Source organism: Suricata suricatta, chromosome 10 (genome assembly GCF_006229205.1).
Source record: "Suricata suricatta isolate VVHF042 chromosome 10, meerkat_22Aug2017_6uvM2_HiC, whole genome shotgun sequence".
Classification (NCBI taxonomy): Eukaryota; Metazoa; Chordata; class Mammalia; order Carnivora; family Herpestidae; genus Suricata; species Suricata suricatta.
Window position 1 is genome coordinate 136875773 of NC_043709.1, and position 26839 is coordinate 136902611.

At 47.7% G+C, this 26839-nt stretch overlaps 1 protein-coding gene across 1 annotated transcript in view; it reads left to right on the plus strand.

Moving 5' to 3' along the window:
• The window catches only part of DIP2C (disco interacting protein 2 homolog C), a 188237-nt gene that overhangs the window by 147601 nt on the left and 13797 nt on the right, over positions 1 to 26839 (plus strand). The window contains exon 33 of the mRNA XM_029955601.1: positions 16469 to 16530. Coding sequence (XP_029811461.1) covers positions 16469 to 16530 — 62 coding nt within the window. The remainder of the gene's footprint in view (positions 1 to 16468; positions 16531 to 26839) is intronic.

Sequence of the window (26839 nt, forward strand, 5' to 3'; positions counted from 1 at the left end):
GTCAGGCTGCAGAATGGAGAACGGTGGGGAGAGGCTGGGCAGGAGCGAGAACCACCTCATCAGGCAGAAAGCTCTCGTCCAGAGTCTCAGATCCCAGCTCATGGCTCTGTCCACAGCCATGACGCCGGCACTGACTGGCATCTCACTGGAGCTGTTGGTAGAGCCCAGACCACCTGCAGCATAGTCACTGAGACACCCAGCTGAGGCCACACAAGGGTGCGCCCTCCTTCCCAGGAGTGGTATGGTTTTTACTTCCGTCTCCACTGGTCTTTTAAACACAATGCTTGCCTTACGGTAAAAAACCAAAAGACATACAGAGAGAAAAGGAAATTTAATATGTGGCCGTAAGAAGAATTGGTCTGTAGGATAGACATGCTGGAATTACCAGAAGCTCTAAAGTAACTGAAATGTATGTTAAAGGGTCTAATTGGAAAGGTGTACACCTGGCACGAAGGGACAGGGAGATCACCGAAAGATGGAACCTACAAAAAAAGAAACAAATGGAAATGCTAGAAATGAAAGCTTCAGACATAGAAACAGAAGATTCCACATGGTTCCAGCAGCAGACTGGATGCGGCAGAGGAGAGTCAGTGAGTAAACCTCAGGTCCAATCAGTAGAAACTCTCCCAAGTTGAGAGACAAGGAGAAAAAGGAAAGATACATAATGGACTTGTCTCAGAGATCTCTGGGGGGACATCAGGTTTTCTGACTCCATGTAGTAGGGTCCCAGCAGGGGAGGGAAATGGGACAAAGAACAGTTTGAACATATAATGGTGAGGACTGACCTACAGACTCAACATCTCCGTGAGCTCCAAGTAAATAAAAAGACACTAGCGCATCCTCATTAGATGCTGAAAGCCAACGTTAGAGATGGTGTTAAAGTAGCTATAAAAATAAAGACCCAGTGCATAAAGTACAAGTCAGAATCCAGTGGAGTGACCCCTGTAAAGTGCTAGAAGAATTGTTTATCCAGTGAAAGTACAGACTTCGTAGACAGAAGCCGAGAGGCTGCAGCAGCGGCAAAGGCGCTCTCCCGGGCGGCTGCCCGACCTGCCGACCCGCTCAGCGGGAGGAGCGCTCACTGGGCAGGTCAGACCTGTAGGAAGAAGGGAAGAATGCTTAAAAGGGAAATACAGGGAAATGCTTGAATTTTTTCTGTCGCTATATCAATATGTAATATTTTAAATTTCTTTAAAGACTATTAACTACCCCAAACAAAAAAAGACAGTTGAAGCATTCGGGGCATAAGTGAGAAGCAGCACTTGAGGCATAAACCTCAGGGCAGGCAGGAGGCAGATGGAAATACTTGGCTGTTCTTCTTCATAAGGTGTCTTGTGTGAAGATGGGTTGTGATTAGTTATGCAAATTTTAATGTCTACCTCAACGACTAACAAACCGCGGTCAGTAGAGGAGATAAAATGCTATACCCAAAATACTCTGTAGTGGGGGAAAAAAAAGCAAGAAAGGAGGAACGAAAGCAAAAGGGATAAAAAAACAGCCAATTATTTCAACAGTTACATTAAATGTAAATTAAACAGGCCAATTAAAAGGCAGAGATTGTCAGGCTAAGAAGACTGAGCTGTATGTAGTTCCAAGAAACACACCTTAACTATGAGGGTATTGACAGGTTGAAAGTAAACACAAAGTCTGCCAAAGACAACAGAACAGATGAACATGGCGGTTGTGGGGGAGGGGAAGGGAAAGTAAGATAATAACAGAGAGGGAGGCAAACCATGTAAAAGACTCTCTTTTTTTTAAATTTATTTATTATTGACAGACAGAGAGAGATCACGAATGGGGGAGGGGCAGAGAGAGAAGGAGAGACAGAATCCGGAGGAGCTTCCAGGCTCTGAGCTAGCGGTCAGCACAGAGCCTGACGCGGGGCCCAGACCCGTGAACTGCAAGATCATGACCTGAGCTGAAGTCGGTTGCTCAACCGACTGAGCCCCCCTGGCGCCCCAAGAGACTTAACTACAGAGATCAAACCCAGGGTTGTTGGAGGGGAGGTGGGTGGGGGGTGGGCTAAATGGGTGATGGGCACTAAGGAGGGCACTTGCTGGGATGAGCACTGGGTGTCATAGGAAGAGATGGATCCCTAGGTTCTGTTCCTGAAGCCAAATACTACACTGTGTGTTGACTGACTTGAACTTAAATTTTTAAAAAATGTTAGACATAAAGGTTACCAGAAGTGAACGTGTCCATTTCATAAAGATTACAGGGTCAGTTCACCAGTAAAATGAAAATTCTAAATGCAGATCCACCCAAAAACTGAGCTTCAGAATATGTGAGACAAAACTGACAATTCAAAGGGAAAAGAGATAAATTTAGAGTCATAGTTGAAGACTTTAACATCTCTCTCCCAGTGAAGTATCAGCATGTAGAAGATTCTAACAACACTGTGGCCTAACCTGATGTAACTGACGTGTAAGAACACTGTACTCAACTTCTTTGGACTGGATCGTGCCCTTCAAAATTCACGTCTTAAAGCCTTAATCCCATTGTGACTCTAAACAGGTCGTACAGGCTGACAGAGGTCGTGAAACGCAGGGAGCTAATCTGCTAGCGTTGGTGTCCTTACAAGAGGGAGGGAACTCAGGGCTTACACCCTCCACACGGTGAGGAAGAGGCACGTGGACACACAGCAAGAAGACGGCCATCAGCAAGCCTGGAAGAGCGCACTCACCAGAACCTGACCTGGCCGGTTCCTTGGTCTCAGACTTCCAGCTTCCAGAACCGTGAGGACATAAATCCCTGTGAAGGGACACAGTCCGTGTATTTTGCCCAAGCAGACTCAGCCACCAGCATTTGTGGAATTGACATTTTTCTCAAACCTGAAAAATTGCCCAAGAAAGACTATAAAACAAATTTCAATGAATAGTAAATGACTACAGTCATACAGAGTGTATTCTCTGTGATGTAATTGAACTGGTAATCAATGACAGGAAGATGGCCAGAAAATCCCAAAGTATTTGGAAATTAAAAAACACACTTATGAATAAGCCATTAGAGAAGAAATCATGTGAAAACTTAGAAAACACTTTAAAAGGATTGTTAATGAAAATATAGCATACAGACATTGTTGGTTGCACCTAAAGCAGTGTTCACCAGTAAATGTTTGTATTAGGGAAGAGGAGAATATAAAATCTATTTAAGCTTTCACCTTAAAAACTCTAGGAAATTGAAACAAAAACCAAAGTTGAAGAAGGAAAATAAAAATCAATGTGGAAATGCATTAAATAGAAAACAGACAAATGGAAAACTCAGTACAGTTAAAAGCTGATTCTTTATAAGAATGAATTTGGTGAACTGCTAGCAATGCTGATCACCAGTAAAAGAAGAGAGAGAATTATGGAGTGTGCTGTCAAGGACCGGCAGTTTCTGAAGGCTCTGTGCGTCATGGGGTCTGGGCAGTGCAGCAACTTCGGACGACAGCTTGTAAGTGTCTCGTGTCCAAGAAGAGAAGTGACAGTGTGCGCATTCTCAGGGCTTACACACACATGTGTATAGCAGCTTCGTTCCTAATCATCAAGACCTGGAAATCACTACGTATGCGTGACCCGAGGACAGGGGACAGGTGGTGGTCTGTTAGTGCAGCAACATACTATTATTATTATTATCATTGCTGTTACTATTATTGATTATTGAATGGAAGGAATAGACTCCTGCAGAGAACAGCATGGACCTCAGGAACAATTTTCTGGCTGAGGGAAGCCAGAGACAGAGGTCTGCATACTATATGAGTTTGTTTATATGATATCCTGGGTAAGGCAGAACTGTAGGCACAATGATCAGATCAGTGCTTCCCGGTGTTGAGGGCCAGGGGAAGGAATTGACTGCAAAGAGGCAGGGGGGATGAAGATTTTCTGTGTCCTTACTGTGGTGGTGGTTACATGACTATGCATTAGTCAAACTCAGCCTATAAACTTAAGGATGAATTTTATTGCATGCAAATTATACCTGAATATATCTGAGAGATCAGGAGGGGGAAAATTACATGTAATAGGGATAGGGATTTCTTCTGTTGGCCAGGGTGGAATGGCAGGGACCAGATTTATTTCTCCTGAAACAAGCAGAGAATGGTCAGATACACAAAGCATGACCCTGGATGCCAGGGAACGAAGGGTAAGCCTTGAGAGAAGCAAGGTTAGCCTGTGACTTCTCCAGGTCACTGCTTTGAGACCACTTCCAGAGTAAGATAGAAAAGGGCTCAGGGAAGACAGGTGGAGCGGGGTCAGCTCTGTGAGTGGAAGAGATGGAGCTGAGTCTGAGGAGACAGAGGTGGCTACAGGCCAGAGGGTGCCACAGAGGAAAGAGTCAGACTCAGAGCTCCGGGGATCCACAGAGGGCCCTCCTCAAGCATCTGTAGAGCAGCCTCCTCAGGTTTCCCTGTGAACACCAATCAGCATCAACTCCTATGGGGAAACGACTCAAAACCACAAGAAGAACCAGCTAAAAGGACTGTAGTGAGTACTCCCAGCAGCAACACTGAGAATCTTATAATTCATGAGGCACGGTTCAGCTCCCACCTAACAACTGTTAAAAGCAGGAACCAGGAAGATCGAGTTCTTTCCAAGTGATTTGACTTAGAGCAAAGCTCAAGAAGAGGTACGGGGATAAAAAAATTTTCAGCACCGCTAAGGTCAATTTAATAAATGATATACTATTAAAAATTACACAAAACAAGTAAATATCACAGTGAAGAGAAATAACAGCCAATCAAAACTGAACTAAACAGATGCAGATGTTAAAGTCATAGACAAGGATACTGAAAGAGTTATTTTAACTGTGTTCCAGATACTCAAAAAGTTAAGAAGAGACATAGAATGTTAAGGGGGGGGGGACAATTGAACTTCTGTAAAGGAAAACAATATTTGTGATGAAAAATACAATGATGGACTTGATGGCAAAAGAAAGTATTGGTAAACTTGAAGATATAGCAATAGAAACTTTGCAAAATAAAACAGAAAAAAATTTTAATGGTAGGAATATCAGTGAACTGTGGGGCAACTTTAAGTGATTTAATATACAGATGCTTGGAGTCCTCAAAATAGGAAGAAGGGATAGAGGCTCAGAAAAAAATCCATGAAGAACTATTTTAATTTTGATGGAACCCACAAATCTCAAAGCTCAGCTACCTCCAATATAACATGAAGGAAACTGCTTAAGTTGCTCAAAACCAGTTTTACAGGGAATATCTTAAAAGCATCCAGACCGGGGCGGGGGGGGGGGGCGGGGGGGGGGGCGGGGAGGCAAGTTACATACAAGGAAACAATGATAGTGATCATTTTATATTCCTTATCAGAAATTATGTGAAAAAGAAGACAGCAGAGAACATCTTCAAGTACTGAAAGAAAAGAACTATCAATCTAGAATTTTACACTCAGTATCTTTTTTAAAATTTTTAAATGTTTTTTATTTATTTTGGGGAGACAGAGAGGCAGAACAGGGGAGGGTCAGAGGGCAGGGGAGGGTCAGGGAGAGAGGGAGATACAGAATCTGAAGCAGGATCCAGGCTCTAAGCTAGCTGTTACCACAGAGCCTGACGCGGGGCTTGAACCCAGAAACTGTGAGATCATGACCTGAGTCGAAGCCAGACACTTAACTGACTGAGCTACCCAAGCGCCCCTATACTCAGTATCTTTAAAGAACACAGGCTACTTTTTTAGCCATAAGTAAAAAGCTGAGGATTTACCATCAGCATACCCACACAGCAAGAAATATTAAAGAAAATCTTTTCAGAAAAGAAATGATACCAGATTGAAACTGGATCTATACAATAGATGAATAGTACTGGACATGGCAGCTGCTTACGTAAACATATAAGACTTTTAGCATATTTATATGTCTTTAGAAGATTATCAGTGGCTTGTACAGAAATGGTAATATATGGTGGGGTGTATCGTGTATAAATCAGTATGACAACTGCCCAGAGGCTGGGAAGGGAGAAGTGGAAGTATGCGGTCACAAGGTTCCTATACTGTACGTCAAGTGGCATAATATCACTGAAGGTAGGCTGTGATAAAGGTGTGCTATAAACCCCAAAGTGCCCATGAATTTTGTTTTCTTTAAGTAGGTAATGGACTTATACAGCAATACGAAATACAAAACAAGTCTCGAAAGAAGGGCAAAAATATAGGTGGGATGAGTTAAAAAAGATGGATTTAAACTTAACCAGATTAGTGATTCAATAAACATAAATGATCTAAACACCCCAAGTAAGATGCAGAGATCACAAGACTGGATTTTTAAAGAGCAAAACCTATTGGTAGCCTACAGCAAACACATTTGAAACACAAATAGATTAAAAGGACAAGGACAGAAAAGTTGTACCATGCCAGCCTCAATCAGAAGAGAGCGAAGTGGCTATATGATTATCCAGCCATATTAATTTCGAAACAAAGAATACTAACGGGGATGAAGAAGGTAATTATAAGAAGGTTATTTCATATACACAAGAAAGACGGTGAATCCACAATCCAAAACTTTCCAGGAGAGAAAAGAAAAAAAAGACAAATGTCTAGACTCAGATGATTTCACAGAGAAAATGACAGTCCTACAAAAAGTTGCTCAGAAAACAAAGGGAAAGTAAACACTGGCCCAACATCTTTTATGAAAGGAGCATAACCTAAATACCAGTATCTGACAAAAATTTCCAGAAAGTGGGATGCCTGGGTGGCTCAGTCCAATTAGGTGTCCAACTTTGATTCTGGTCATTATCTCATGGTCCATGGGTTCGAGCCCTGCCTCAGGCTCTGTGCTGACAGCTCAGGGCCTAGAGCCTGCTTCAGATTCTGTGTCTTCCTCTCCCTCTCTCTCTGCCCCTCCCCTGCTCATGCTCTGTCTCACTCTGTCTCTCAAGAATGAATAAACATTTTTTTTAAATCCCAGAAACTAAAATCCAGGCCAGTATCTCACATGAAAAGAAATTCTCTGCAAAATACTAGCACATTGAATACAGCAATATATACAAAGAGTAGTGCATCAGTAGTAGCTCAGTCGGTCCAACATCCAACCCTTGATTTCGGTTCAGGTCATGATCCCAAGGATCATAGGATTGACACCTCTGCTCCCCATGTTGGGCTCTGTGCTGAGTTTGAAGCCTGCTAGGGATTCATTCTCATATTCTCCCTCCCTCCCTCTCTCTCTCTCTCTCTCTCTCTCTCTCCCCCTCTCTCTCTCCCTCTCTCCCTCTCCCTCTCCCTCTCTCCCTCTCCCTCTCCCTCTCTCCCTCTCCCTCTCTCCCTCTCCCTCCCCCTCCCCCTCCCCCTCTCTCCCTCCCTCCCTCCCTCCCTTTCCCCTGTTTATTCTCTCCCTCCCTCTCTCTCTCTCAAAATGAATATTTTTTAAAAGGTGAAAATTTTTAAAAAGTGCATCATAACCAAATATGTTTTAGCTCAGGAATGCACAGTTGCTTTATCATTTTAAAACAGTCTAATTCACCATACTAACAGAATGAAGGAGAAAAATAATATGATTGTATGATGTATCCATATATGCAGGAAATTCATTTCATAGAATTCAGTGCTTATTCATGGGGTAACTAGGAAGACAGTCTGGGAAAAATATTTAATCTTAGATAAACCATACGAAAAGCTGGATCCTCATACTCAGTGGTCCACTTTGAGAGCTTTTCCACTAAAACCAGGAACAATAGCATTGTATTAGAAGTCCTAGCCAATGTGATAAGACATAAAAATAAAAATCACAAATCCTCAGATGGAGAAATAAAGCTTGTTTTCAGAGTGCTGGATAGTGCATGTAGAAACTCCCATGGAACTATAAAACTACAATTACTAGTGTGTGAAGTTATAAAGAACACAAAATAAAAAGTTTATACAGGGCACAAAAACATACTCAGATCAATGGAACAGAATAGAAAACCCAGAAATGGACCCACAAACATATGGCCAACTAATCTTTGACAAAGCAGGAAAGAATAGCCAATGGAATAAAGGCAGTCTCTTCAGCAAGTGGTGCTGGGAAAACTGGACAGTGACATGCAGAAAAATGAACCTGGGCCAGTGTCTTACAACCATACACAAAAATAAACTCAAAATGGATGAAAGACCTAAACATAAAACAAGAGGCCACCAAAATCCTAGAGGAGAAAGCAAGCAAAAACCTCTTTGACCTCGGTTGCAGCAACTTATTACTCAACAAGTCTCTGGAGACAAAGGAAATAAAAGCGAAAATGAGCTATTGGGACTTCATCAAAATAGAACACTTCTGCACAGCAAAGGAAACAGCAAAAATAAAAGGCAGCCAACAGAATGGGAGAAGATATTTGCAAACAACATATCAGATAAAGGATTAGTATCCCAAATCTATAAAGAACTTACCAAACTCAACACCCAAAAAACAAATAATCCAGTGACGAAATAGACAAAAGACCTGAATAGACACTTCTATTCATGAATAGAAGACATCCAGATGGCCAACCAACACATGAAAAGATGCTCAACATCACTCATCAGAGAAATATAAATCAAAACCACAATGAGATACCACCTCACACCTATCAGAATGGCTAATATTAACTCAGGCAACAACAAACGTTGGTGAGGATGCAGAGGAGGATCTCTTTTGCACTGTTGTTGGGAACGCACACTGGTGCGGCCACTCTGGAAAACAGTATGGAGGTTCCTCAAAAAGTTAAAAGGAGATTATACCATATGACCCAGCAGTTGCACGACTAGGTATTTCTCCAAGGGATACAGGTGCTGTTTCAAAGGGCACATACACCCCAATGTTTATAGCAACACTACTGACAGTAGCCAAAGTATGGAAAGAGCCCAAGTGTCCATTGATGGATGAATGGATAAAGGAGTGTGTACACACACACACACACACACACACACACACACACACACACTGGAGTATTACTCTGCAATAAAAAAAAGAATGAACTCTGCCATTTGCAACTACATGGATGGAGCTAGAGGGTATTATGCTAAGTGAAATTAGAGAAAGACAAATATCATTTGACTTCACTCATGTGAAGACTCTAAGATACAAAACAGATGAACATAAGGGAAGGGAAGCAAAAAGGATATAAAAACAGGGCGGGGGACAAGACATAAGAGGCTTGCAGAGAACAAGCAGAGGGCTGCTGGAGGGGTTGTGGGGGGGGTGGGCTAAATGGGTAAGGAGGACTGAGGAACCTCCTGAAATCATTGCTGCACTCTGTGCTGACTAACTTGGATATAAATTTTAAAAATAAGTTATTTCTTAAAGAAAAGTTTATACATAAAACTATTCCTGTGCATCCCGATGTTTATGGCAGCATTATTTATAGTAGCCAAAATATGGAAACAGCCCAAGTGTCCATCAGTAGATGAATAAAGAAGATAAGGTGTGTTATATATGTACACACACACACAATGGAGTATTAGCCATAAAAAAGAATGAATTCTTGACATTTGCAGCAACATGGATGGGTCCTAGAGGGTGTTATGGTAACAAAGTGAAATAAGTCAGTCAGTGGAAGACAGTACCATGTGATTCCACCCATATGTGGAAATTAAGAAACAAATGAACATGAGGTGGAGGAAGATGATGTAAAACACAGTTGTTTTTCTTAGAGATAGAGCATGAGCAGGGGAGGGACAGAGGGGGAGAGAGAGGATCTCAAGCAGGCTCCATGCTCAGCTCAGAGCCAGACTCAGGGCTCGATCCCATAAACCTGAAATGATGACCTGTGCCAAAATCAAGAGTCAGACACTTAACTGACCTCAGCACAGAGCCTTACTTAGGGCTCCTTCCCACAAACGTAAAATCATGACCTGTGCCAAAATCAAGAGTCAGACACTTAACTGGCTGAGCCACCCAGGCACCCCCTCCCAAAACATTGACTCTTAACTATAAAGAGCACACTGACAGTTACCAGAGGGGAGATGGAGGCGGGTGGGTGGGTGGCCGATGGGGATTAAGGATGCGCTTGTGATGAGTACCCGATGTTGTATGAAACTGTTGAATCACTATATTGTACACCTGAAACTAATGTAACACTATATGTTAACTGTACTGGATTTAAAATAAAGTAAAAATGTAGTATTTCTATGGAGTAGTAATGAACAGAAAATGAGATTTTTAAAATGCCATTTACAGTAATATTCAAAAACTGCAAGTACTTAAGAATGAAAAGCACACTTCAAGGTGTACACTAAAATCACAAAATAGTGCTGAAAGAAATGAAATCCTTATAAATGAATGGATATGCCATATTCATGGAATGAAAAGCTTGATATTTTTAAGATGACTTTTTCCTCAAAAAAATGGATCAGTCCCAATCAAAATCTAAGGAGGCTTTCCTGAAGAAAGTGACAAAGTGGCTCTAAAGCTGTTGTGGAATTGCAAAACAAAGTAACCAGTCTTGAAGAAGAACAGAGTTGGAAGGACTTACCTGCCCGATTTAAAACTCCCTCCAAAGCTCTGGTGACCAGCGCGCCGTGATAATGGCACGGAGCGGGGCCTGCAGGGAAAAGCGGAACAACAAACACAAAGTAACCTTGAAAAAAAAAGAATCCAGAAGTGGAGCCACCATGTTCCCAAGTCCATTGAATAGGGAAAGAAGAGGTTTGGAATGACTGAAAGTTTACATGGATATGAGGAACCTCAATCCCTCCCTTGTACGATACATGAACATCAGCTCTGGGTGGATCACAGACCTGAACGGCTGTGATGAAACTTTTAGGATAAAGTTTCTTTTTTTTTTTAATTTTTAAAATGTTTTTTAATTTATTTTTGAGAGATAGAGACAACACGAGCAGGGGAGGGTCAGCAAGAGAGGGAGACACAGAAACTGAAGCAGGCTCCAGGCTCTGAGCCAGCTGTCAGCACAGAGCCCTATGGGGGGCTCGAACCCACAAACCGTGAGATCATGACCTGAGCCGAAGCTGGACGCTTGCTTAACTGACGGAGCCACCCAGGTGCCCCTAGACTAAAGTTTCCAAGGGTGCCTGGGTGGCTCAGGTCATTAAGCATCTGATTTCTGCTCAAGTCACAGTTCCATGAGTTTGAGCACTGCATCTGGCTCTGTGCTGACAGCGCAGAGCCTGGATCCTGCTTCAGATTCTGTGTCTCCCCCACTCAAGCTCGCTCTCTCTCTCTCTCTCTCTCTCTCTCTCAAAAATGAATAAATGTTAAAAAAAATTTCGAATAAAGCTTTGAGGAGATCGTATAGACTATCTTTATGAAACAGGATATGCAAAGACTTCATAGGGCACAGAAAAGCACTAAACATTAAAGGAAATCAACTGGACTTTATCAAAGTTAAATTTAATTTTAATATATTTAAGAAAATTAATAGGAAAACAGACTAGGAAAATATATTTGTAATAACATCTGACAAAGAACTTACGTTTAATGTATATTTAAAAAAAGAAAAGACCAACAAAACCTATTAAAAAATAAGCAGCAGAAGTCTCAAGTGAGCACCTCACAGAAGGAGGTGCACAAAGGACCAGTAAGTGCATAGTGTTCAGCATCTGTCATCATCAGGAAGGTGCAGATTACAGCCCCTGCGGGATGACTGCAGATCTGGGAAGCGTTCCATATCCTGAAGTGTTTCCTCCCTCTAACAGAAAGGAAACGAGTCAGAAAACAACATGCAGTACTCACCTGAAGTTGTGATTTTTCACTACAAAAAAAAAGTGATTCCATTTCTCACCTCCTAGAGTAATTCAAATCCAAAAGACTGACAGCACTACACGTTGATGAAGTTATGGAGCAACTAGAATCCCTATTCATTGCCCGTTGGAGACAGAGTGAACGGTTTTTGTAAGTACGTTTCAGCTCTGTTAGCCAGCACATCTGCGAGCGCCCCCAAGAGATGTTAAAACATGTCTACAAACATATTTGTACAAATAAATTTGTATAAGCTTTTTCATGACAGCCCCAAACTGGAAATAACCTAGTGTTGAACAGCAGCAGGATGCAAGACTGCACGGTGACATGTTCGTGGGATGCGCTTCCCAGAACTTCGAGGGGCGAGCTGCTAGTACAGACCACGTGGGGGTTCCAGAATCCTCATGTTCAGTGAAAGAAGCAAGACTCGAAGAGTCCACACTGTATTACTTCGTATGAAGTCCAGTGACAGATTAAACTAGTCTCTGGTATTAGAAATCTCAAAGCTGTAGCCTCTTAGGGTATGGGGTGAGGGCTGTTTGGGGTGGTAGTTACATGGGTATATATAGTTGTCAGAATTCATGTAACCAAATAGAAAAATCTGTGTATTTTATTATATGCAAATTACACCTTAATTAAAATGTTGGAGAAATCTTTGTTAATGCCAGATGTGCTCGGCAGGCCAAACGTGTCGGCTGGAGTCCTGCAGGCAGGAACTCTGCTCCAGATCCAGCTCCCCGAGTGGCCGTGATGAGCCCCTGTGCTGCGCTCAGACTCTGCCGTGTGCGCCCTGGACCCCCGCCCCCCGGGGCAGCGCCTCCATGCCCTCCATTTATGAAAAACTCCCAACACTCAGTACAGTAGATACGCCCAACACCAGTGCTTTAGAACTGTGACTGCATTTCACACGTCTCCACTTCGCAACTTATTACTTAAGCTGAAGGGATTTATTACGCAGGCGTTGGGTGCTGTGTGCTCGTGTTAGGTCATGCTAACGGTACCTGTGAGTCGCTGGTCAGTGAAGCACCACCTGGCTGAGGTGTCCAAATAAGTTCTTGTTGGATTTTTGTTTAGGATGTGAGTCTGTGTATCTGAAGCCGACATTTAGATATAACTCATTTGTTCAGTTACTGCTTAATGCCTAACTGATAGCTATACCAATAGAAAAAAATGATTTTAGTATGACTGTGTGCACAACATGTCTGTTGTACAGCTGAACCTCAGAGTGACTCCCTTTTCCTGATTAATACAACTTGAAATTTAAACAGGCTTTTTCATTTCTGAGTAAGCTCTGTTGGAAGAGGTGAGTTTTCTTTCCTGCTGGTCCTTTCTGCACGTATTTGATGATCTCTATAAATACTTGAGGGCACTTTTATGCTGTAGGAATCTCCTTATTTAAAGAGGCCCCAGTTTGCAACCTTTGGCAATGTGAGAGTAATTTTGACAATGAGGAAATTTTGTCAGAAGCACAGTCTTCCATATGTATAACAAATCTCAAAGTTTTGTGCCTTAAAGCTTTTGAAGTTCAGAAACACTGACTACTAACCCTTCACCTCCGCCTCCGTGTAGCCCTTGCTAGTGCGGTGCGTGGCTTCTGCTCCCAGTGCGGAGTTCCCCTGTGCTCACATAAGCCGGGAAACTCATTGCTAGTCATGCATATTGTGCTCTGAAATACTGACTTGAACCATCACCACAAAATCTGTGAATTAAAATAATTTAGAGAGAACATGGGCTTATTTTGCTCTGGTTAGACTCTTAAACACAGAGAACAAACTGAGGGTTGATGCGGGGGCGGGATGGGTAACTGGGTGATGGGCGTTAAGGAGGGCACTTGCTGGGATGAGCACTGGGTGTCACCTAAGAGATGAATCACTTCCGGTTCTATTCCTGAAGCCAAGACTAACTGTATGTTCACGACCTTGAGAATGAAAAATATATATTTGCGATTCAAGGAATCCTGAAGGGATTTGTTTAAAGCATCGCATTCGGCTTTAACAGATGCAGTGAGAGTCCTGTGTGCCTTTGAGGTGCCACACGCCTTTGCCCTGTTCTTTCTTCGTGTCCCGTGTCCGCTCCCTGTCTTCCAGCCGCGGCCGTAGATACTGCTGGGACAGGAGGAGGGAATCCTTGTTTGAAATCTGGCACCTTGCTATTTTTACAGGCTCTGCTCTGTGGTGAGCGGTGGAAACGCCCCAGTCTGGCTCTGGGTGCTGCCACCTACAGCCGGGAAACCCAGATGCTGACTCCTTCCTACTGCTGCTGTCATCTCTGGAGTCTGCCCCGCAGTGGTGGTTGTGGGGCGGGGCTGGCACCAGCAACTGCATCCCCGCCGTGCCCGCGGGCTGGCACCCACTCTGTCTGAACTTCTGGGCATACGGGAACAGGCCCCTCGGTCACCTGGGGAAACACGTGGCCTCGGGGGAGCTGACTCCAGGCGCTTTCTGGAGCATCTGTCATGCTGATGTAGGTCATTTAAAAGTGGTAGAGGAGGGCACCGAAACCACGGAAGAAGAGAGAAAAATGGAAGGCAGTGCCTTTGAGGGGTTGCCCCAGGGTGCTGGGAAACCCCTTTTCAGACCGCTGACCTGGATCCTGTGCAAGCCCGGTGCTGGATCCTTCATGCTTCAGCTGTCCTTCGGCCTCTTGGATCCTATCTTGTGGATGAGCAGGCCTGGGCCCCTGATTTTAGATGTAAAAGTATCCGGGTTCTACTTCATGGTTGTCTGAGGAGACTTGAAACTGCAGCTGACCTTGAACAACATGGGGGCTCAGGGGTGCCAACCCCCACCCCCACACAGTGCAAAATCCATATAGAACTTCCGACTCCCCCAAAATCCAACCACTAATAGCCTGCTATTCACCAGAAGCCTTGATGACCCCACAGACAGCCGATTAACACACCTTTTGCGTGTTATGTGTATCATATACTGTATTCTCGCAGTAAAGCAAGCTAGAGAAACAAGTGCTATTAAGAAAATGATAAGGGGAAAGGAAATACATGAGCAGCGCTGCTCAAGGAGCAGCCATATTTCAACAAGGGAACTTTCAACAGATTTGGCCAGTAAGATTTATATCCCCAGTTGCCTCAGAAAAGAAAAGAAATTTGTAAAAAACCATAGCATTAAACTACCAGTACACCATCGACCTCATGTATGGAAGAAATTACTTGGGTCTGTGTGTCCATGATCAGTCGTCTGTGGCTCTCTCCCGTTGCTCTGTGGGTATGTTGGCATCTAAGATTTTTTTTTTCTTTTTTTTTTTTTTTAGCCTTTAATGGTACAGTAATTGATTTTAACGATTTCCATATTTGACATTGTTTTTGATCTTCTTTTTACTTTGTTCCCTGCTTTTTGCATTCTCCTCCCCTCCCCTTCCTCATCCCATTTTAACTGTTGGGTTGTTGTGTTTGCGTGTCTGTGTGTCGCTTACCTGTGGTCCCGTTGGTGTGGCGTTCTCTCCTTTCTTCTTGTTCCCGCCCTGCTGCTGTAGCCCCACAGGCTGTGGAAGGCGGCCGAGCAGGTAGGGGACCGTCCTGTGCGTGCACACCAGTGCCCCCTCCCCGCCGTCTCGTCAGCTTCCAGCAGTGGGACAGACTAGAAGTGGAGCGCGGAGCCCGGCGGGGGTGTGCGGGCCACGGGCGGAGGACTGGCACCGGCGTGACCTGCTCTCCCAGACCTCCTCGAACGTGGCGCGCCCTTCCGTATCCACAGTCAGTGGGTTCCCTGCCGGTTTGGGGGTCCTGTCCATTTTGCTTCACTTCCCGTGTTTAGTGACCCGTTTTCCGACTCGTTTACTTCTGAGCTGGCCTTCTGTGGTGGTGTGTTCCGCATTACTCAGAACATCAGACCCCTTCTCCGCCCACCCGGCTCCCCTGGGGGTCCTAGGTCTGCATCGTACGCGGCATCAGCCCCGACTGCGTGCGCCGCGCCCCGTCTCCGTGGGGAGGGACCAGCGGCCAGGGGAAGGAGGGCAGCACGTTTTCACGGACGTGTCTTTATCTTATTCTTGTGTGGCATGAGGTTAAGATTTGCTGCTGAAGAATTTTAGCTTCTTCAGATAAATTGTGAGGGACTGTCTCACTTTTTGGAAACTTGTTTTGGGATCCATCTTCTTCTACCCAAGGCATTGCATTGCCTTCCCAAGAAATAGAGGTAGAATTTTTGTTCGGATTATAGCTTTACATTGCTCTTACATAGAAATCGCTGGTGAGAAGTCAATCCAGCATGTTTGGGAGGGATTCGTGGTGCTGAGACAAGATTTGTGGGCCCCCAACCCCCGCCCCGGTGTTAGCACAGTCACAGAGTGCCCCCCAGGCTCACTGTGCTGTTGACAAACACGACCTCGCTGACCTGTGTCACACGCAAAGATGACTCCCTCTGCTGGAGGAGAGCCAGGGCACAAGCAGAGCTGAAGGAACAAGATAGTGATCTTTGATCTCTTCCTTCTCGAGCTGTGAGTTCATGTCCTGTGTTCTGCTTCAGCACCTTGACCTCTAAACCTGCACCTTTTGGGATGCGTGTGGTAGGAACTTCTCAGCAGATGAGGCTTTGTGTCCCTGCCAGCCAGACGGCTTGGCAGCTCCAGCCTTTTTCCCCTGGGCAAGACGTGTGGCCCGTCTTCTTATTTTTGTGACTGTGATTCATAGTCTAGCACAACCCTACTAAAATGTTCCCTTCAGAACTGAGCTTCTAAAACTGGAAGTTAGCAGGTATCTTGGAGGGAAATGTGGGTTTAGTGCTTTTAGTTTGAGACTTTAGCAAAGAGATGCTCGCTATCCAGTAGGAGCACAGCCCAGCTCCTCCCGCACTAACCTGAGCTGACCGCCCTGTGTCCTTGCTTGCAGGGGACCTCAGGACCGGACCCAACCACCGTCTACGTCGACATGCGAGCTCTGAGGCACGACAGGTACGTCGCGCTCGCGGTTTTGCGTCTTGATGGCCCCGTCCGGTCCGAGCGCCGTAGCCCCTCGCCGAGCAGGAGAGCCGGGCCAGCCGGGCCAGCCGGGCCGCGGCGTGCCTCTGCTTGTGCTCTGTTCCCGCAGGGCAGGCGGCCTTGTGCCTGGACCCGGCGACCCGCAGTGCGGGTGGTGACCGTCCGGCTGGGTACCGCGTCGTGCCTTTTCAAGTTCCCAGCACTCTGCCCACGTTTCTTTATGTGAATTGAAATTTCTTGTAAAGATGTTTCTGTGGAAAATTAAAATAGGGCCGAAGTTACCTTCTGTGCACCTTCCCAAGCAGCCTGGAGCAGAAATGAGAGGGGGTCGTTTCTAAGTGTGCCTCGGGCCGGGAGGGAGCAGGGGCGTGGGAGCAGGGCGAGGACCTTCCCGGGCACTTCCTCCCCAACCAGGAGGATATGCTGAGGGTGTCTTTGCTACAGACCCCTCATCACATCGACTGTTTCTCTTTGATAACGTGGGACATGGCCGGTTATTGTCACGACCCATCGTGTGAGAGCAAACCTCACACAGGTGTGACCCATACATTGCTGGTGGGGCCTGATGGGTGCGCAGTGACGGCTAGAGGCTGTGCATCTCCTCCCCTCGCCTGCAGACGCGTGTCCTCCTGCTGTAGGACGGCAGGAAGGGTGGAGTCAGTGGTCACAGCTCGTGGTGGGCGTGTTCCTCGTGTGAGTGTCTGGGGAGCGGGCCATGCGTGTGCCCGGCAGCCTGGGAAGTGACACCCCGACTCTCAGGGGCATTCCCAACAGGGCTTGTGCCCTGTGGATGTGGGACCGTGTCTGATGGCACCATCTGGGGAGTAGTGTGGTTGGCATCCAGGGATGGAGTCTATGGACACAGACAAAACTGTCCTGTTAGGCCCCCCACGCATAGTCACGTGCTGAGGTTCAGACACCCCACTGCGTTCACCGAACCACATCCCTCCTGGAGGCTGCCCGCCTGGCATCCCGGGCCCTCGTTTTAGACCCTCTGTTCAGGGAGCATCAAGGTTAGAGCCCTCTGGTGGAGGCCCCTCCGGGAGGCCAAGGGCAGTGACTGGCACGTGCCCACCGCCCCAAGCCAGCTGCCCTGCCGCCAAGTCCCATCTGGAGCATCCGTGTGCTTCAGAAACTTGGCTTTGAAGCGTTCACCTAACTCATTCCAGGGGCTTACACACATCTTCATATAGTAACTTCTGGAACTTAGGACAAATCACCTTTACCCGCTAGAAAATCACCTGGAAATAATATTGCGATATTATACCTTTTGTACCTTCAAAACGGGAGCAGTGGCTCGTCCAAGAATCCCTGTTTGAGTAACACACCATTCTGTGTGTGGCCTGGTGCTCAAAACACGTGGGGGAGCAAAGGCCTGGGTAAAACCGCGACCCTCTCCCCAGGAGAGTAGGCTGCGGTTAACAGACCAGTCAGAGCAAAGTCTGTCACTTTGTGTCACGTGTGTCCCGGAGCATCAGGGGTGGTTGGACTCGGGGGCCGAGTTTTCTCTCCTGGGGAAGAATGGAAATCTTAGGCACTCCTCTCTGCAGTGCCTGTGACCTTCCCTTCTGAGGTCCGTGGCACATCTTCCCATGGAGAACACGTGCCACCTGGCGAACTCGAGGTGGAATCAGGAGTGGCCAAGGGCGGTGAGTGCTCCAGGGAGGAGCCGGGGGCCTCAGAGGCAGTAGGCGCTCTGACTCCGGAGTCCGCAGCCTCTTACGTGCCACTTCTGTCCTAACCTGGAACCTCAGGTACTTTTCTCTGACAAGGTCATCTGAAAGTGAAGGAAACGCACTTGTGAACCTGCGTGAGTCACATGTTGCTCCAGAGAACTGGGGGTAATGTTGCTGATCACAACGCTCCGTGGTCACGTGGACTCATGTCAGGGGCGCCCAATAAGCTGCCCCAGCTCAGGACACACTGGGCGTGCCTGCATGTGCCCTGCCCAGGCCTCTCCCAAGAGAGTCTGCAGACAGGCCTGCACCCTTGTCGCTCTGGTTTGGCAGCCCGTCTGCCTGCCAGTGACAGTGTCTCACCTCTCTCCCCTCCGTCCGGGGACACATGTGGCCCAGAGCTGAGGGAGGTCTTTACCCACCGAAAGTTTGTGCTATACTTAGTTCCCTGCCCCTCTTTCCGCTTGACTTCCGGGAGTGAAGACAAGAGGCCCCTGAGCGTGACGGAGCCACTCCTGCGGTGCGGGCTGTCCCCGGGGCTTCCCCGCAGGTGCTTTCGAAGGGCCGGCTCCCTGGAGCCTTCCTGCCTGTCCCCGCGGCCGCGGCCGGCTCCCACCGCCTGCGAGTGACCTTCCAGCCAGGCTGGGCCGGTCAGGGCGCTGCCCGTGCCCAGCTTCTCGGAAGCAGAAAACCTCCACAACACCTCGCTGCGCCATTAGGTTCCTGCGTCTCGGGGCCGGTTCTCCTCCTGTGCTGTGCTGTGAGCCGTGCCCCTGGGGCCTCAGGCTCCGTGCCCAACCCTGTCTGTGAAATTCTTGTACTTCCCAACACCTTCAACCCTGAATACTCCCTAGAGAAGCTGTCCTCCAGCTCGAAATCTCTAGCCTCACTTCTGACCTTTATCAACACGTAACAGACATGCCTTATGACGACCAAGAGGCTCTGGGGTCCGAGTGATCGGTGTTCACATGTGGGCAGGCTCTGTGACCTCAGTCTCCCTGTGCCCAGAGTGGGCGTGGGGAAGCCAGCCTTCCCAGGGACCCATGAGGCGCTGAGGGTGGCGAGGATACTCATACTTCTGCTTCTGGAACAAATTTAGTTCCACTGTGCACAAGGGAGAAATGATGACATGGTTTTGGGACTACTTGAAAATGACTCTTTTTAAAATATTGTTTCCAGTACGTTCATTTAAGATGAATCCACAGTCTCTCCGTCATGCCTGATTGGATCTTTCCTTACGCACTTGGATTTTGCAGACTTGATATAGGAAGGAAAAAAATTTTCAGCCTTTAAAGGAATAGTTTTAGGAGTTTCATCTTATGGATACAATGTTATCATAAAGCTTTCTTAGCTTCCTTACTCCTTCCAACCTGAAGTCCTAAGTGTCAGGAAGGCTGGGATGGCCCATTGGTCCCTGGTCAGTGGTTGACCGAGTGCCAGGGCGCCGAGGGAGTGGGCACAGGAGAGAAGTGTGCAGGGGGGCTTGTGAGTCGGTCTGGAGCCAGAGGGGCCGGATGAAGACAGACCGGCCGGAATGAGACTGCTCTGGGATGACTCCCAGGGCGTGATTGGTGTGAGCTTCTCAGCAGAACCTGAGGGTACAGTTACTACTGAATCTCCGATTTCTGGTCCTCAGTGGCTGTCCGGCAGGTGCGTGGGGCACCTAACTTGCCCAGATTCTTTGTGGACCGAGTTGATCCCAAAGGCTCTGCCTAGCAGCAGATGACACAGTAGTTTCCCTGACATTTGATTGGCTGCAGGACCTGCTCCTCCTGGGTTCAGAGCCACCCCTTGTGACAGGTGATCCTGAGCATGTGGGTTTCTTTGTGTTCTGTTCCCTGCCTCTCACACGGAAATGCGGGTACCTATGTCATAGAAGCGTTGTGATGATCAAATAATTTCCTACGTCAAAACGGTGTATCGTTGCAGATGGTAGATGGATAAATAGATAGTTACGTAGGCCCTTGTGTATATGGTTACAGACTGGCTTTTTCACCTAGTAGTACTCATCGTCTCCCTTCTATCTGCCTATGGCTGTCTGCCGGCAGGCGCACGCTTCTAATTCATTGTTTAGCCAACTAGGTAGCTGCTATATAGTCACAGTTTTAATAGATCAAGGTTGTGGTGTGGGTTTTGGGCATTCCTTAAATACCTTTTACGGAGTGTCCTTAAATCGGAAGACTTTACCTGTGGAGAAAACTGAATAAAAGAGGAAAGCAGAGTTCACGTTCTGGACAGTGTCTCTCACGTGGTGATTTCCAGGTGAATCTCCAGCCTCCATCTGCCTTATGAGGCCAGAATCTGCCCTGGAGTGTGTGGCCTCCATAGAAATACACAATTCCCTCTTCTCTCCTTCTCCTCTCTTCAGAGTCCAACCCGATGCACTCAGCCTCTCGAGATCTCCTCCTGGTCTGGCGGGGCAGGCGGGGAGCCCCAGAGCTGTGTCTGAGGATGGGTGTGGGAGGCAGGGCCAGTGGCCCAGCCTCGCACCAAGGATGCTCCGGGAGGTGGGGGAGGAGGCTCGTCCCCTCGACTTCTTCCTTTACTTTTCCCCACCCGTCATCTCTTAGAGACTGGACATCTTCTCATCTTTGCACCCCGTTCTGATACCTGCTGCCCTGTCAGGGGGTCCTGAGCGGAAAAGGAAGAACCAGACTGCAGCGTCAAGACCTGGGCACCAGTCCCAGTGCTGCCACCAACTGGACGTTGGGAAGTGTGGTCTGAGACCCAGTCCCTGACCCTCCTGGACCCTCCTCCCCTCAACGAGGGAGGGTGTCCAGAGCAGCCTGCCACTGCCAGGCCGCCTTGCCGGCCCCACTCCCAGCTGGTCCTGAATGACGGGGACACAGTTGTGAGTCCCCTCCACAATTCAAACATTTGTTGCATTTTGATTAAATATTCCTTAATTTTCTAGAACATTTTAGGATCTTCTGAGAAAATGTTCTGTGGTCTTTTTCCAGTAAAGACCAAATTTAAATAATTAAATACAACTGTTTGAAAGTAACATAATGACTGTTTCTGTTCCACTGGCTTATTCATTAAATCTTATCCTGAAGACCACCATCAAATCCTATAAATTGGAGCTGCAGGTAAAATATAGGATAGCCAGTTAGATTTCATTTTCAGATTTAAAAAAAAAAGGGGGGGGCGGTGCTGGGTGGCTCAGTAGGTTGAGCATCTGACTTCGGCTCAGGTCATGATCTCACAGTTCGTGGGTTCGAGCCCCATGTCGGGCTCTGTGCTGACAGCTCAGAGCCTGAAGCCTGCTTCAGATTCTGTTCTCCCTCTCTCTGCTCCTCCCCTATTCGCTCTCTGTCTCTGTCTCTCAAAATAAAATAAAGATATTAAAAAAATTAACAAAAAAAAGATTTGATTTTCAGATAAAAGAGGAATTTTTTTAGGACAAGGATGGCCCAAATATGCATGGGTAGACGTGTTCTCTAAAAATCATTGTTGTCATCTGAAATTCACGTTTAACCGAGCGCTCCGCACTTCGACTTGCTGAGTCTGGCCATCCTACCCGAACACCGGACGTCCGTTCCCACAGCCCCCGTGTTACCTGTGCCCGGTTTTCTCTGACTGCCAAGGACTCTGCACTCCTGCCTGTCCCCGGGGACCTCCCACTGCAGACAGTTGCTCCGCAGTTTCTGAGAGAAGTCGTGCACAGTCCGTGGACTTCTCACTGTGACCTCTGAGCCCATGCGGCCAGAGTGCGGGAGCCCCTCCTGGGCTTGCTCGTCCTGCCCGCCGGGAGGGTTCTGTGTCGCAGGGGAAGGCCTAACGGGGCCCTCTCATGCACGGTCGGGGTCTGAGCCCTGGAGAAGGGTCCGGCAGACTCCTCTTCTTCCTGCATCTGCTCCCCTCAGAGGAGCTGCCCGGTGAGAAACGCTGGCCCACGTTGGGTGAGCACCCCATCGCCTCCTCGTCCTCTCTTCCTCCTCCTCATGTGATCATACACACGCGCTGCTTTATTTAATTAAATGGCCAGTAGTGTGTTTTGGTAGGTGTGGGAAAATACAGGCCTGTGAGAACCCTCTTTCTTCCCGGCCTGCTCACTCAACCTGTGTCTTTACATCCTGCTAACTTACTCTGCTCTCACTGTTAACAAAATAACCACCATGACATGATGCTTGGATGCCGTCTGATTATAGGATCTTAATAATTTTCATGTCTCCGTGTAAAGCCAAGGGCAGCCTCCGAATTCACTCATATGTGGCTGTCATACTGAAGCCGCTCTCTCTCATTAGAAGGTGAAATTTATTTTAAAAGGAATGAATCTTAGATATTTTCCTTGGAAGTGAAGCATCTCTTTGCTTAAATGAACTTATTCTTTGAGAGTTTTGTGGAGGAAGACATGGCTGCTTGGTCAGACGTGGGCCCGACCACGGCTATGAGCTGATGCAGGGACCTTGGGACCGGAGCACAGGACTGTGGGTGTGACAGGCCCGACCATGGCCACAGGCTGGTGCAGGGACCCCGGGGCCAGAGCTCAGGGCTGGGGGTGTGACAGGCACCGTGAAATGATGGGATTTGTTTGTGGTCAGCTTGCTGAAGTGACGTGTGACTTCCTCCCACACCTCCTGCTTCCCTGTGATTTTACAGGAAACCGTAAGCAGGCATGGCAGCATGGTAAGTGGTCTTCTCTTCCGTCCTTGTGTGCTGGAATATTCTGCTAAACGGACAAGGAATTGACAAGCTCAGAACAGACCCTAGGGCGCCAGAGGGACTGATGGACCTCCAGAGAGGATCCTATCAGGATAGCCCTGTTGAGACCCTGATGAATTAGAGAACCCAAAATAATGAATGTGCAGATGATTAAGCTTTAACTGAATACGCACAACATAGAATTCACTCTCTTACTACCCTCAGGTGCACAGGGCAGTGGCATGAAGTACGTCCGTGTTGTGCACCCGCCCCCCACCATCCACCTCCAGAACTTCCCCGTCTTCCCAAACCGGAGCTCCGGCCCCGGGACGCACTGACTCCCCTTCCTCCAGCCCCGTCCTTCTACTTCCTGTCCTTGCAAGTTGGCCTGCTCCACGTCCCTCACACGTGGAGTCAGACGGTGTCTGCCCTTCTCGGCTGTTTATTCTATGGAGCGCAGTGTCTGTCATGTACGACTGTCTCAGGAGCATCCCACGAGTGACCCAGAATGGCCCGAGGAGAGAGGCCACCCCTCTGCGGGGGGTGTGGGGGGGGGGCGGTTACAAGGAGCATAGCAATTCACATACGAACCCAAACGAATGGGTCCCTGCACCCACCGGCCAGATCGTAAAAGATTATAAAGATCCCCTAACTGGGTTCAGTCACGTTTCCAGCACCAGGTCACGGGTCACCATCCAAGGCCCTGTCCTTGGAGCAGCCGCTGGGAGCAAGAAAGGCACCTGGAATCAACAGTGCGAGGACAGAGGAGGGGCGAGAAGCCTCTGAGTGCCCGGGTCCAGCTCACGGGTCAACCAGCGGGCACGTCTTTTTGATCACGCTCCACTGTGTGTCCCCAGGGCCCATCCATGGTACAGCACAGGTCAGAGTTCCTTCTTTTTTAACGGCAAATAGCATTCCATTGTATCGAGGGGCCACATTTTGCTGATCCATCGTCCACTGACGGACACTTGGATTCTTTCCACCTGTCCGCTATTGTGAGCAAAGCTGCCCTAAACATGGGTGCACAGGTATCTCTTCTAGACTCCGCTTGCCAGTGTTTTAGGTAAATACTCAGAAGTTGAATTGATGGGTCATTGGGTAGTTCTATTTTTAATTTTTAAAGGAACCACCAAACCGTTTTCCACAGGAGCTGCACCATTTTACATTCTCACCAACAGTGTCAGAGGGTTTCCCTTTCTCTACATCCTCACCAACACCTGTTATTTTGGGTTTCTTTTTTTTAATAGAGTAGCTGTCCTAATGGTTGTGAAGTGGTATCTCATTGTAGTTGTGAGTCGCATTTCCCTAATGACTGCTGATATTGAGCGTCTCCTCACGTGGTTATCGGCCACTCACAGGTCTGTTTTGAAGAAACGTCTGTTCGAGTCCTTCACCTGCTTTAATGAAGTTATTTTCTATTTGAGTGGTGGGACTTCTTTATGTTCTGCATAGTAGTCCCTTATCAGTTATATGACTTGTAAATATTTTGTGCCGTTCCGTGAATTGCCTTTCATTCTGTTGACTTTATCAGTTGCCCAGTTTTTAGTTTTGATCAAGTCCAATTTATCCATCTTTTGCTGCCTGTGTTTTTGGTGTCCTGAGATTTTTTTTTCTTTTTTACTAAACCTAGTGTTGTGAAGCTTTTGCCTATGTTTTAATATTTTTTTAATGTTTATTTATTTTTGAGAGAGAGAGAAAGATCACAAGCAGGGGAGGGACAGAGAAAGAAGGAGAATCAGAATCCAAAGCAGGCACCAGGCTCTGAGCTGTCAGCACAGAGCCCGATGCAGGGCTTGAACTCACAAACTGTGAGATCATGACCTGAGCCAATGTCGGACACTCAACCAACTGAGCCACCCAGGCGCCTCTGCCTGTGTTTTATTATAACGTTTTTATACTTTAATTCTTGCCATTTAAGTATTTGTTCCATTTTGAGTTAAATGGTTTTAAATGACATTTTTAAAAGGCAGGGGCTGCGTTCTTTATAAATGTCAATTTCATAATGACAAAACGGCTTTGGAAATGTCGCTCATTGATGAAGGCTAAAGCGATGTTACAACCAGATGCAAACTGCGGTGCTCGGTGAGTCCTATTCTTGAGGGGTGGGGGCTGGGAAGTGCTGTGATGCCATTATTGGGCGAACGGACAAAATGGGAAGAGGGACAGCAGATGAAAACATCACATCAGTGCTCACTGACCTGTCTCGTGACGAGGATGCAAGTGTCCATCCCTCCAGGAGCGCATGCTTCCGCACTTGGCCGTACAGGTCACGCTGTATTCAGCTCATCCGCCAGCGCTTCGGAGCGAAGTGTGTGAGTGAGTGAGCAGGACAGAGAGCACACAGATGGTTAAGCAAAGGGAGTAAAATGTTAGCAATGGGTGAATCTGAGTAAGGGATATTAAAAGCGTTCTTTGTACTATTTTCATTTTTGTAAGTTTTCTACAATTTTTAAATAACTTTCAAAGAGAAAAAAATTTAAAAATAATACTCATAGAATATGAAGTCCAGGAATTACTTTCCAGGTCATTCTTTTCTCACAAGGGAAAGGTGTACAACCCCTTACTGTGGGAGGGAACAGACCCGGAGCTCCTTCTGGCAGACCCGGATCCACGGAGAAGGGGCCCCGGGGTGTCCCATTGGGTGTAGACGCAAACTCCAGAACACCCAGAGGGACTCCCCATGCTGCCCAGTGCCTCTTAGCTCCCAGCTCCGTCTGGACATCTCCGTGGATGGACTGGCTCTCCGCGTCCGCCCGGGGGACATTAGCGGCCCGCAGCCCTGAGTTCCACCCAGCTCCTGGGTTAGGACAGCCTGGCTTACATCCGTGATCGTGGGGTGTGAGCCGGGCCAGCGAGAGCAGGGGCCTGAGCCTCCATAGGCCCACGCAGGCGCGCAGAGCAGCGTCCTTCCCAAGACGACGCTGTGGGAAGGGTGGGGGGTGGCGCTCACTGAGGCACCTGACAGCCTCGTGGCAGGTCAGGGTCAGCGTGGGGGAGGGGACGTCACATGATGAGAAGGGCTTCCTCCCCAAACTCACAACCACTGTGGAATCTCACGAGAAACACCAGATGCTCCGCACAACACCTCGCCCCTCCCCCCACAACTTCCAAGGTCATGGAAAATGAGGATGGTCTGAGAAACAGCAGCAGTCGGGATGAGCTAAGGAGGCATGAGGGGTCTCCTGTGGGGTCCAGAAGGCAGCTGTCAGCCGGAAGCTGAGGAAATGTGTAGGGTTTCGCTCCCAAACAAGCCATTCGAACGCACGTGCTTGTGCGTCCAGGACGCGGGCATCGCTGCGGGCACGGGGTGTGTGAGCTGTTCCTGCAGCTTTTGTGTGAATCAGACACTGCTGTATAAATACATTGAGTAATTCAGAAGACTTTTCCATCGAAGCCTTATGAATGGACACAGGGTCTGGCCCGCGCCTCCAGCCGGGGTCCACTGACCCCAGCGGAAGACGAGGACTCTGGGCTCCTGTCCGCCTGAGGGGGAGACGGGGAAGTGCGCTGACCAAAGGCTGAGTCCGGCAGTGGGGTGGGGGTTTGGGGACAAGAGCCTGCCGGACGTGTGGTTTTAGAAGAGGCGCCAGGTACGCTTAGGTGTTGGCCTGTACTTTGGTCGTATTAGAAAATAAGCATGTTCTCCTGCGTGTTATCACTCGTTAGGGTGACTTTACAGGGCTTGGGGGCTTTCGGTATGCCCCTGCCGCTGCTGGCTTTGCAGCAGTGCCTGGGCCGCGTGTGACCTGTAGCTTCAGCGAGGTGCTGGCTGCAGGGGCGAGCTTCCGTTGGGGCAGCCGTGGGGGTGTTTTGTTTTGCTCCTGTTGAGAGCATGACCGTGACTCCCCTCGTGTTTTGGGTTTCCTCGAGCTGCTATGGATCCTCTCTGATAAGCCTCACTTAGCGCACGAAGCACCAAGCTGTTAAAATCCAGACTTAACAGTAAAACTTGTCTCATTTTC